The sequence below is a fragment of the Pyrus communis genome, chromosome 13 (genome assembly GCF_041283825.1).
Source record: "Pyrus communis isolate YQ-2024b chromosome 13, ASM4128382v1, whole genome shotgun sequence".
Lineage (NCBI taxonomy): Eukaryota > Viridiplantae > Streptophyta > Magnoliopsida > Rosales > Rosaceae > Pyrus > Pyrus communis.
Genome location: NC_142577.1, coordinates 14,090,497 through 14,104,245, shown reverse-complemented (window position 1 = coordinate 14,104,245; position 13,749 = coordinate 14,090,497). Strand labels below are relative to the sequence as shown.

At 36.4% G+C, this 13,749-nt stretch overlaps 2 protein-coding genes across 2 annotated transcripts; one reads left to right on the top strand and one right to left on the bottom strand.

The window, feature by feature from the left end:
- Positions 1–3,465: 3,465 nt before the first annotated feature.
- LOC137736056 (sugar transport protein 10-like) lies at positions 3,466–5,583 on the top strand. The gene is made up of 4 exons (XM_068475397.2): positions 3,466–3,598; positions 3,703–4,025; positions 4,357–4,986; positions 5,140–5,583. The coding sequence occupies exons 1-4, from the start codon at positions 3,466–3,468 to the stop codon at positions 5,578–5,580; spliced, it is 1,527 nt and encodes a 508-aa protein (XP_068331498.2). The 3' UTR covers positions 5,581–5,583.
- A 5,557-nt stretch (positions 5,584–11,140) lies between these two features.
- LOC137736055 (uncharacterized) lies at positions 11,141–11,635 on the bottom strand. Its single transcript, XM_088683420.1, has one exon. It carries the CDS (start codon positions 11,633–11,635, stop codon positions 11,141–11,143), a length of 495 nt encoding a protein of 164 aa, XP_088539546.1.
- Between the last annotated feature and the right edge of the window lie 2,114 nt (positions 11,636–13,749).

Sequence of the window (13,749 nt, the reverse complement as noted above, 5' to 3'; positions counted from 1 at the left end):
CACCATTTAAAGCAGACATGGCTGAAAACCATTTGTAAATCATTTGAGAGTGTTTCGGTGGATTTCGTACGTTCACGTTCCTAAGAACCTTAAGTACAAACTTGAAGAAAACAATGAGAAGTGTATCTTTGTGGGGGTACAATGGTCATACAAAGGGTTATAGGCTATTTGATTTGGAGAAAAAGAAAATTATCATTTCAAGAGATGTTTTCAATAAAAAAGCATTTTGGGATTGGAAGAACAAATCCACCCAAGATTCTTGACTTCAAGTTAATGATAGCAACGAAAAATGAAGAGAATGAAGTTGAAATTGAAAATGAAGATCCACCACAATCACAAGCCAGCTCTTCATTATCACAATCACAAACGTCTACACCTAGCCCAGCTTCTATTAGGATGAGATGGCTCAGTGATGTGTATTCAAGTTGTAATTTATGTGTCATTGAACTGGAAGGTTTTGAAGAGACTATGCAAGATATAGCTTGGCAAAAAGCTATGGAGGAATAAATCTCAGTGATTGAGAAGAATTCTACATGGGAATTGGTAGATAGGCTTTGTGACAAAAATGTCATAGGTGTCAAGTGGATTTACAAGACAAAGTTGAATTTGGATGGTTTAATCCAAAAGAATAAGGTAAGGCTAGTTGAAAAGGGCTACTCACAAAAATTTGGAGTAGATTTCCATGATACTTTTGCACTGGTGGCAAGACTTGAGAGACTATTTGGATCCTAATTGCATTGACTGCTTAGAATAGTTGGTATCTGCACCAACTAGATGTCAAGTTAGTATTCTTGAATATGGTTTTGAAAGAAGAAGTCTATGTTGATCAACCAGAAGGCTTTGTTGTGAAAAATGAAGAAATGAAAGTGTACAAGTTAAAGAAAGCTCTCTATGGGTTGAAGCAAGCACCTTGTGTATAGTATGGGGAGATTGATGCTTTCTTCATCAAGAATAACTTTGAAAAAAGGGAAGAGTGAGGCTACTTTGTACACCAAAAATGAAGGTAAATAAAAAATCCTTAGTATCTCCATCTACGTTGATGATTTGGTGTTTACAGGAAGTTATGAAAAAATGATTTCTGATTTTAAGAGAGATATGATGAACAAGTATGAAATGAGTGATTTAGTCTTGTTGCATCATTTTTTAGGAATTGTTGTGTGCCAAACCAATGATAGCATCTTTATCTCACAAGATGTGCTAAGAATCTCCTTGAAAATGGAATGAGTGGGTGTAAGTCTGTATCTACACCTTTTGTTGCTAATGAGAAGCTACAAAAAGAAGATAAAAGTGGTGAGGTTGATATCTCATACTTTAGGAACATTGTCAGAGGCTTGATGTATTTAACTGTTACAAGACCATATATTATGTATGTAAGTTCACTGTTGTCTAGGTTTCATTGTAAACCAACTCAGATTCATCTTGGGACTGCTAAAAGAATATTGAGATACACTCAAGGTTCACTAGATTTTGGCATTCTATATGAAAAATGTTGAGCTAAAAGTAGTTGAATTTTGTGACAGTGATTGGGTAGGTAGCATGGATGACATGAAGAGTACATTAGGGTATGCTTTTTTATTAGGGATTGGTGTGTTCTCATTGACTTCAAAGAAGCAAGACAGTATTGCTTTATCGACTGCGGAAGCTGAATATGTATCAACTACTTTGGCAAGCACTCAAGCTATGTGGCTAAGGAAGATAATGAATGATATTGGTGAGAAGCAAGAAGAGTTAACTCCTCTCTTTTGGGACGATAAATCTGCAATAGCAATGTCCAAGAATCCTGTCAATCATGATGCTACTAGGCACATCAAACTAAAGAATCACTTCATCAGAGATGTTATTGAAGAAAAAGAAGTTAACATAGTCTGTTGCAGAACAGAGGAGCAAGTTGCTGATATCTTCACCAAAGCAATTGCCAAAGATCAGGTTTCAATGCTTGAGGACACTATTGGGAGTTCAACAAATTCACGTTAAAGGGGAGGGTTAAATATAATTAATATTCAGTTGTAATTATAAGAACATCAAATGTCATTTCGTGTAATATTACATTATGTCTTGAAAAGCCAATATGGTTGCAGACAAGTAGGTGAAGTGTGTTAAGGAAGATGGTAATGTATTGATAGAAGAGAAAATCTATATTTTCTAAAAAAATCTCTCCATTGAAATCAACAGAGAAGCCAAAGGCCAACTTTCTGGTTTTGTTGGCTCAATGATCATTTTCCACGAAAACTTAGCTTCTTCTTCTCTTCTCCATTTTTTTTATCCAAACCTTGCACATATCTTATGAAATCTTGAGTAAATATTCTAGCTTGATACAAAAAATCCAACAAAACCTTTTCTGATCAGATGCAACTTAAACAAAAAATTCCTCTCATTTTTCACAATAAAAAATGTTAGTACCTCATCCAAAGTCTCACTTTTTACAATGATAAAGTACGGGGAACTTGTGGCTCAAATGTTAGGTACATTTATACGTGAGATTATGTTCGATTTTCCTTTCTCTCCATATATCGCTTATATAAAAGCAAGTTTTAAAATGTAGCGTGGATGCTGTTGCCATTTCATCCAATATTTCTTTCTTACTCAACATATCCCTTTGTGTTCCAGAAAATGAAAAATAAGACTGATCAAATAGCTAATTATCTTAGGATGCTACCTTATTTTTCTTTCTTATTAAGCACAACCTCTTGTTTTTAATCCACCATTGTTGTTACAAAGAAACTTGCAATTAATCAGGATTTTCACCATTAAGATTCATCAATAATTTTGATTAGTTTAGTTATACCATCAAGAAATAACTATAATATCCAAATTTCCTTATTTACATGGCTTTTCCCATTGTGGGCCTGTCAAACTCTTTGACTACATCGATTCATTCCTAACAGGATACTCTTCGGATCCTTTTGGTGACGATCTTGGAGATCCGTGAATCATGTCCATTCATCGTACATCGTATAGTTAATTTTTGTCAAGTATTATTTGTGTTTAATTTTAAATAAAAATATTTAAAATAATTTCTGACCACATAATTTACGATAAAAGAACAGGATTGACGGATCCCCGGGATCCTCACAAAGAGGATCCAGATTCCATCCATGCATCCATAATATAAATCATGCATATGTACGTACATTGCCAAATTAATCTTATTCTAATCCAAAATCCAAACCAAGAATTTGCCATGATAATATCCTATCAAATTCAACTCTTCAAACCTAAATATGGCAAATACAACAAGGAAGGAAAGAATTTCGATTAGGTTATTTAGTTGTCGAGATAGCCAATATTTAGTTACCTTTTGGTGCATGCATATGCCTTATAAACGTTACGTTTTTGGATTTTAGAGATAAGATTAAGGAACAAAGAGAATTAAACCATTCCGATCTTTCGTCTCTGCCCTTGTTCTTGATAATTGGGTTTGCTTATAATTCAGAGGCTTTTAGGACTTCGAAACTTTGTACTGTGATGGCTGGAGGGGCTTTCGTTGGTGATGGCGGAGGGAGGAGCTATGAAGGAAGTGTCACCGTCTTTGTGCTATTCACTTGTGTGGCGGCTGCCATGGGCGGTCTCCTCTTCGGATATGATCTCGGAATCTCAGGTAATAAGTTGTATAATTTTCCCTTTGCTTAAGAGAATTGAAATCATGAAGTGAAACAAGTATTATTAAAACTGGGTTTTGAATAATCGGTCGTATACATGCAGGGGGAGTGACTTCAATGGAGTCGTTCTTGAAAAAGTTCTTCCCATCTGTGTTCCACAAAATGAAGAATGAGACTCATCAAAACCAGTATTGCAAATTTGACAGCCAGTTGCTTACATTGTTCACGTCGTGCCTCTACATTGCGGCGTTGGTGGCATCCTTTTTGGCTTCAACGGTTACTAGGAAATTTGGTCGAAAAATCTCCATGTTTATGGCAGGCCTTGTGTTTCTTCTTGGCTCTATCCTAAATGGTGTTGCCAATAACATTACACTTTTGATCATTGGTCGTCTCTTGCTTGGTGTTGGTGTTGGATTTGCAAACCAGGTGCATATATCTTTTATCCTTAATAGTTATCCCTTTTTCACATGTGATTAACACATACAAGTCTAAAGTGATTCTACACTTTTAGACCACATATGGTCTGTTAAACTACGTATCAGAGTATCATAATAATTGATTTCGTCATAAAAGGACCTTATCCAGCTATTATGTGGTTTACCAATGTGATATCAAACATAATCACTTTATACCTTAGGCCCAAAAAATTTGATGAAACTGCAATTGACACTGCCCAAGCTAAAAAATTTAGGGTCAGATTCGGGCTACCTTAGGGCTAGCTAGCTACCTGATTCATAATGGCGTGGTGATTTTGCAGTCGGTTCCTATTTATCTAGCAGAAATGGCTCCAACAAAGATTAGAGGAGCACTAAACATGGGGTTCCAAATGGCCATCACCATCGGTATTTTAGTGGCTGGTCTTGTCAACTTTGGCACTGCCAAGATCAAGGGCGGCTTTGGCTGGAGAATATCTCTCGCTCTTGCTGCCGTTCCTTCTCTGCTGATGACTCTTGCCGCAATCTTTCTTCCTGACACTCCAAATTCCATCCTAGAAAGAGGTCACCCCGAGAAGGCCAAGAAAATGTTAAAAAAAATCCGTGGCACAAACAACGTTGATGATGAGTTCCAAGACCTTCTTGATGCTACTGAGGCTGCTAAAAACGTTGACAACCAATGGACGAACATCACACAACCAAGATATAGGCCTCAACTTGTCATTTGCTTCCTTATTCCATTCTTCCAGCAGCTCACCGGCATCAATGTGATCATGTTTTACGCCCCAGTTCTTTTCAAGACATTGGGTTTTGGGGATGAGGCTTCTCTAATGTCCACAGTCATCACTGGCAGTGTTAATGTGGTCTCTACCTTGGTCTCCATTTTCACAGTAGATAAGTTTGGAAGAAGAATATTGTTCCTTGAAGGTGGTACGCAAATGATGATATGCCAGGTACCCAATTAACGACATGATCAATTCAATGAAACTAATTCATTATTACCAGCTTAATTTAAACAATAATAGGAAATGTCTCACTTTTTTTTTTCTTCAACTAAATCTGAATTTCTAAAGTATATTTTCTAACTAATTAAACTTGCATTACAGGTTGCTATCGGAGTGATGATAGCCATGAAGTTTGGTCTCAGTGGAGAAGGATCATTTACAAAACATGAAGCCAATTGGATCTTGTTCTTGATATGTGCATATGTAGCAGCATTTGCATGGTCTTGGGGTCCGTTGGGGTGGTTGGTGCCGAGTGAGATTTGCCCTCTCGAGATCCGATCAGCCGGACAAGCCATCAACGTCTCGGTGAACATGTTGTTCACATTCATCATTGGTCAAGTCTTCCTCAGCATGCTTTGCCACTTAAAGTTTGGTCTCTTCTTTTTCTTTGCCGGTTTTGTGTTGATTATGACCATCTTCATCACTGTCTTCCTCCCCGAGACGAAGAACGTTCCGATTGAAGAGATGAATAGAGTGTGGAAAACACACTGGTTTTGGGGCAAGTACATCCCTGATGAGGCTGTCATTGGTAGGCAAGTTTGATTGACAAAATAAGAGTTGGATTTGTAATAATCCAAGCACTTGGTTTTGATAGAGAGGCAATTAGGAGATTTGGGGGATAATTGTTGTCCATCCCTTTGTACTCAATTTTTGGGTTTTAAATCAATAAAATCACATTTTATTTTCTTTGTCAACCAAATGGGGTTTGATATATAACCAATTACCTAATAGTATAGGCATACTCTCTCTTCACAATTCACAATGGAGATGTCTTAAATTTGAATTTTCTGTCCGCATTTTATTAAAAGAAAGAAGATTTGATTAAAAAGAAGGGAAACAATTTGAGCACAATAATTTACTATTTTTCATACTAACAATCATGTCTTTTAATTTTGTTTTATTTTATTCAATCTAAACGCTAAAAATAAACAAGAATCTACGAGGAGAAAAAAATGTGCTAGAAGTAATGTCATCATATATATGTGCCAATACCTTGTTAGTTGTCAATAAGGTTTAACATAGACGTGATTTGAATTAATCAATTAGTACCCAATCATTTGATGAAAAGAACTTTCTGAGCATATTGATCAGAATTTGCTGAGATAGAAACGTGGTTGATGTCTTCATTACATTATATTGCCTCAGACGCAATCTCTGCCAAAAGTTGAATGGGATGCTGCTCGAGTTTGTGGGCTCCATCTGTTGCCATGGCAAGATTGGGTCAGTAGAGATGGGTTTTTAAGTGGCTTTTGTCTTTTAGCCCAATTGTTTGGGTAAAATTCAACCCCTGGACTTATTCTTGAGGCATCTTTAGCCAAGGGATGTATGCCACTTTTAGCCTAAATTGTGCAAAACTTGTCTCCCTCAAGGGTCAAAATGAATCTGCCAAACGAATCAAGGCTAAATTAAGCCAAGAGCTAGGTACGTATGTACATCTGAAGCCAAGATACAAAGATTTACCCTTGCATCGCTGAAAGTAAAAAAAAAAATTAGTCCCTGTTATAAATAGGTAAAAGTTAGAGAGATAACCCTTACTAATGACAGGAGTGAAGCAGGTGTAAAATATCATACTGTAACTATAACACAAAGAGCTGACTAATCAAAGAGGGAGGAATAGATACTGATGTTATTGATATTTCCTCTTTTCTCAGTGTATTTTGATAGCAACCGGAGCGCTCTATTTATAGATCAACTCCAAACGTATTAATTACACCCTTTGAAAAATATGATCTCCTTCATTTCCAAAGTCTACATTACTATGTGTGGGTATTGAAAAATCAGTGTGGGCATTCATTAATTTGCCAACATTTTCAACATTGCCAATATTTTCAATACTGCCAATGTTTTCAACACTCCTTCTTGGATGCCCACATATCAACATTAGTTGCCTCGTTAAAACCTTGCTTGGAAAAACCCAGTGGTTAAAAACCATAGCGAGGGAAAAAAGTACAACTTTACCTGGATTGTTGATATAGTGTTAAATATGCTTATGTTGCCTCGTTAAAACCTTGATAGGAAAAATCCAGTGAGAAAAATCCTAATCGAAGGAAAAAGAGTACAACATGCATTTATCATGGATGCCCGCCTGATATATATCTCCCCCTAATTCCACATTCTCCAAATTTATTTGATTGGTAAGTCGACGTAATCCGATACTTTGCACTAACTTTTGAAATGTGCACTTTGGTAGACTTGGTGAACATGTCTGCTAGATTTTTATTGGAACGGATTTGTCCGACTTCAATAACTTTAACCTTCTGAAGCTCATGTGCACTGAAAAACTTTAGAGATATGTGTTTGGTCTTATTGCCCTTGATGAATCCTTCCTTCATTTGGGTAACACAGGTTGCATTATCTTCATGGATGACAATAGGAGTGTCTGTCGTAGAAGTTAGACCACATGAATTCTGGATATGATGGATCATTGATCTTAACCAAGAACATTCATGACTTGCTTCATGTAAAGCAAGTATTTCTGAATGATTTGAATATGTAGCAACTAATATTGTTTTGTTGAGCGCCATGAGATTGATGTATTTCCATTCTTGAACACATATCCAGTTTGTGAGCGGGCTTTATGCGGATCAGAGAGAAAACCAGCATCTGCATATCCAACAAGAACCTGGTCATTTATGGATTTCTTTGAGTAAAAGAGACCCATGTCTGTTGTCCCACGAAGGTATTGCAATATATCTTTGATTTCCTTCCAATGATGAATTGTTGGAGCAAAGCTATACCTTATAACAAGTTGACTAAAAAGGCTATATTTGGTGTAGTACATTGTTCTAAATACAATAAAGCACCTATTGCACTCAAATATGGTACTTCTAGACCAATGACCAGTTCATCATCTTCTTTTAGACGGAATGGATCTTTCTTAACGTCCAAAGAACGAACGACCATTGGCGTGTTTAGTGGATAAGCCTTGTCCGCGCCAAATCGCTTCAGGATTTTTTCAATGTAAGTTGATTGGTGGACCAAAATTCCAATAACACAATGCTCGGTCTGCAGGCCGAAACAAAATTTTGTTTTTCCAAGGTCTTTCATTTCAAATTCGTTTTTCAGATATTCAACAGTTTTATTGAGCTCTTCAAAGGTTCAAACTAAGTTCATATCATCGACATATACTGCCATTATAGCAAATGCAGAGTTGGATTTCTTAATGAACACACAAGGGAAAATGACATTGTTGATATACCCTTCTTTGATCAAATACTCACTAAGACGATTATACCACATTCGTCCAGATTGTTTCAGCCTATACAATGATCGCCTTAATTTGATTGAGATTATACCTCGTGGTATGTTAGTTGTTTCAAGCAACTTAAGTCCTTCTGGGACTTTCATATATATATATATATATATATATATATATGTTAGTATCTAATTCTCCATATAGATACGTGGTGATGACATCCATAAGTCGCATGTCAAGTTTTTCTGAAACCACTAAACTTGTTAAGTAACAGGACGTAATTGCATCCATTACAGAAGATTATGTCTCCTCATAATCAATTCCACGTCTTTGCGAAAAGCCTTGTGCAATGAGTCGTGCTTTATATCTTGCAATCTCGTTTTTCTCATTACGTTTCCTTGTGAATACCCATTTGTAACCCACAGGGTTTACACAAGGCGGGGTTTGAACTACTGGTCTGAAAACATTTCGCCTTTCCAAGGAATTTAATTTTGCCTAGATTGCAACTTTCCACTTAGGCCAATCTTGTCTCTGTTTGCATTCATTAACAGATTGGGGCTCAAGATCATCACTTAATATGATTTCATTGGCTACTGCGAATTCGAACATGTCGTCAATGATTATTTCATTTTGATCCCACAATTCATTAGTACAAGCATAATTTATGGAGATTTCTTTGCTTTCATGTACCTCTGTTTCTTCGGGTACATGTGTCTCATTAAGGACATTTTCTTTTTTTTGAAAGTACAGAATCATGAATTGTGGATTTGTCATTCATTTTCTCTTCTTGAATGATTTCATTTGGATTCAGTTGTGCCCTTATCTTTCTCTTTCGAGGGGCTGAATCTTTTGAACCTGAAGGTCTACCACACTTCAGGCGTGCACCAAATCAATCGTTCCCTGCCACTTTATTTTGTCCAACAGGGACATCAATTCTTCTAGGTGCATTTGCAGCTGGTATATGTGATTTTGTCACTTTTATAGCATCATTAAATGTATCTGGCATTTGATTGGCAATACTTTGAAAATGAACGATCATTTTTACTTCATTTTCACATTGAATGCTTCAAGGATCAAAATGAGATAAGGTGGGAATAACCCATGTCAACTCTTGCCGTTTTTCTAGAAAGGTCTTTTCTCCCCCTAACGACAGGAAGACTATCTTATCAAAGGGACAATCAGCAAAACGAGTTGTAAACATATCACCTGTTAAGGGTTCCAAATATCTAATGATAGATGGTGAATCAAAACCCACATAAATTCCCAGTCGGCGCTGAGGTCCCATTTTAGTGCGTTGTGGTGGTGCAATAGGTACATAAACAGCACAACCAAAAACTCGTAAATGTGAAATGTTTGGCTGATGCCCAAACACGAGTTGTACTGAGGAGTATTGGTGGTTGGCTATAGGTCTCAATCGAACAAATGATGCAGCATGTAAGATGGCATGTCTCCATGTAGAAACTAGCAATTTTGTTTTCATGAGCAGAGTGCAGACTATTAACTGAAACCGCTCGATCAATGCTTATTCTAAACCATTTTCAGTATGGACATGAGGAACAGGGTGTTCAACATCAATGTCCAATGTCATGCAATAATCATCAAAAGTTTGAGACGTAAATTCACCAGCGTTATCAAGTCGGATTGACTTAATGGGGTAAGCTCAGAACTGTGCTCACAACTTAATTATTTGAGCAAGAAGTTTCACAAAAGCTACATTCTGAATAGACAAGAGACAAACATATGACCAGTAGATGCATCAACCAAAACCATAAAATATCGGAATGGTCCACAAGATGGTTGAATAGGCCCGCAAATATCCCCTTGAATTCTTTGCAAAAATGATGGGGATTCAACATCAACCTTTAGTTGTGATGGTCTAATTACCAACTTCCCTTGAGAACAAGCTTTGCAAGGGTTATCATTTCAGATAACAATGTGTCTACTCAATAATGGATGTCCATTAGAGTTAGTAATGATCCTACGCATCATGGTAGATCTTGGGTGACCTAGACGGTCATGCCAAAACGTGTAAACTTTTGAATTAATGAACTTATGGTTCATGACAGTATGTGATTCAACTGTCTTTACAATCCACTCGTCAAACCATGTAACTTCTTCAATATATGCTTCTGGGTATCATTAGAGGTAATGTATATATACTCCACATTTTCTGCACTTTTCGTTTCAATGTCGTATCCATTTAAACGTATGTCTTTAAAACTTAACAAATTTTGAGTAGATTGAGTAGCGTACAACACATTCTGTATGGACAATATTGTTCCATTTGGTAACATAATTTGGGCTTTCCCTGAGCCTTCAATTACATCTAAAGGGTATGATATTGTTGTTAACCTTACTTTTGTAAGCATCAATCTTGAGAAATACTTTTGATCTCGAAGTATTGTATGAGTGGTTGCGCAGTCTGTAAGAGAAATATCTCCACCATTTCTTTTGTTTTGAGAAGGACCATAATGCTTATCCATGCTTTATCAAACATAAACGATTCAGTTGGACTGGTATACTTCATTCTCCTTTCCACAATAAAGTCCAAGACATCTAAGTGGGTTGTGTTCAACTGCCCTGATAAGTCACTCACTGGATCAGGTACATTCATTGGTTTAGCCTGGTTGAGAAAATTGGTCTAACACCTTTCTTCTTGATGGAGGCTTGATATAGATCCATCAGATGTCTTGGGGTATGACAAGTACGCGCCCAGTGCCCATTGCCACCATACTTATGGCAGACTCTTTTAGAGTTTCTGGGAGCATTGCTCATATGAGCTTTGCCTTTGTGGCGATTCACATTTTTAAAGCTCGAGCCTGAATTATGCCTTGGAATCTGGTTATGAAACTGGACACCATGATTCTTGCCTTTCCTGTTCCACCGTCCTTGCCAGTGGCCACATCCTCATTTATGATTATTGCCACTAGAGGATGTGGCTTTCACTTCGAAGGAAACATCATTCACTTCTGGGAATGGTGCATATCCAGTAGGTTGGGACTGATGATTTTTCATCAGGAGCCCATTATTTTGTTCAGCTACCAGGAGCACAGATATCAGCTGATTGTATTCAGTGAAACCTCGCTTTCTATACTGTTGTTGCATGAGCACATTTGAGGCATGAAATGTGCTGAAAGCCTTTTCCAGCATATCTTCCTCAGTGATGGTTTCCCCACAGAGTTTCATCTGGGAACTAATTCTGAACATCGCAGAATTGTACTCAACCACTGACTCGAAATCTTGGATCCTTAGGTAAGTCCACTCATAACAAGCTCTTGGAATAATCACCATTTTCTGGTGATTGTATTTGTTTCTCAATGCCTTCCAGAGAGTTAATGGATCTTTAACTGTTAAGTACTCGCTCTTTAGTCCTTCATCAAGGTGGTGACAGATAAAGATCATGGCATTCGCCCGATCTTGATGCACTGTTCTCTTCCTTAATTGTTTCTCCAAGATTCCCTGCCTCCAAATGGATCTTAGTATCCACTACCCAGGTAAGGTAGTTCTTCCCAGTAATGTCTAGGGCAACAAAATCAAGCTTTGCCAAGTTCGCCATTTTCTTTTCTGAAAGAAAACTTAGATGTGTAAGAACTTGCAATAATATGTATTCTGGAGGTATGTAGTGTTAGAACTTCTGGTTTTTACGAATTTTTCATTTTGATCTTCAGGTCAAAGTGATAAGCACTCGAAAATTCAGGGTCGAGATTTTCAAGGTGAATGAGGAGGGCGATTGTACCACACCATTCTCATTGAAATAATATTACATAGGATGGGCGATTATTCTGCACCACTCAAGTAGCAGGAAAATTTAAATACGCATAGCAGGGTAGGCGATTATACCGCACCACCTAAAATTGCAATGAAATTAAACAGTAGGTAAATTTAAATACGCATGGTAGGGTGGGCGATTATACCGCTCCATCTAAAATTTGTAGTAAAATTAGATTCACAGTCCAAGATAGGCGATGATATCGCACCATCTTGGATTGCAGTAAGAGTAAATTTGCAGTTCAAGATGGGTGATTGTACCGCACCATTTTGGATTGCAATAAAATTAACATAAATAAACACTAAGTTAATAATCAAGATCTACACCAAACAAGAAATCAAAGATACATGTAACTGCTAGGTTGAGAACTATGGTGCAAACAGTTTTGCTCGAGGGTATGTCCAGCAGTTGAGATAGAGGAAGAAGATGAATAGTAAAATCCTTAAAGGAAACTTTTTTTTTTCTTTCGTTCTGCGAAGAGAAATGAGAAAATGGTTAGATTTTTAGAGAGTTGTGCTGATAACGTTTTATAAATAGGTAAAAGTTAGAAAGATAACCTTTACTAATGGCAAGAGCGAAGTAGGTGTAAAATATCACATTGTAACTATAACCCAAAGGGATGACAAATCAAAGAGAGAAGAATAGATACTAATGTTATTGATCTTTCCTTTTTTTTTTTTTTTTTTTTTTTTTGTGTATTTTGATAGCAGTCGGAGCGCTTTATTTACAAAACAACTCTAAACGTATTAATTACACCCTTTGAAAAATATGATCTCCTTCATTTCCAAAGTCTATATTACTATGTGTGGGTATTGAAAAATCTGTGTGGGCATTCATTAATCTACCAACATTTTCAACATTGCCAATGTTTTCAATACAGCCAATGTTTTCAATAGTCCCACAATATTTTGTAAATTAATAATTTTTGATAGCCTAAACGTATTTCTTGTTGGAAATTATATATTATAATGTGAAATATTGTAATATATAATTTTAAAAATTGAATTAAGAATAGTGTTAACCGTATTTCTTAGAAATGTTATGTTATTTTGGTGTATTCCCTTGATAAATGATGTATATTTATAGATGAAAAGCTACATCTTTTTAATAAGGAGTAATTAGGTTCTATATAAACCCATGAAACCATGGGTATTAAATGAAAGAAAATTAGAGTTAATTTTTACTCTGGAGAAATAAGGTTTCCCCAATTTGTTTCTCTCATTCTTAGTTTGTTAAATTCCAAATCGTGTCTTGAGAGTACGGAATATAAAAAGTTTGCCAAAGTTTTAAAATTTAAGTGCTTTGACTTCGGATTATAAATTGTTGAATTTTAGAAGACGGATGCCTACCAAACCACAAGCACAAGAGTAGGGGCGAAATTCTATTTTTAGGACATTGCATTTATGCAAGCCTCAATCTCCAAGCTTATCAGTATTTCTAACTTTCTCACTAGTTGTTTATATTAATCTCATACATAATTGATGTTGTGATTCTCTTTATGATTATTATTATTAAAATTTTATTATTATTTTCATATTTTCTAATATTGCTCCAACAGTCATTGAATAGATTTAGTCTACCATAACATGACAACTTAGAGCATGTGTTAGCAGTGAAATGAAAGGTAGGGCAAGGGCTGCTCAATTGCCCAAACATAAATAAAAAGAAGGTCCATCGATTAAATATATATGATATTTGTGAATATTAACGCTCTTGCTCTTGTCCTTCTTCTTTCCAAATGGATAGT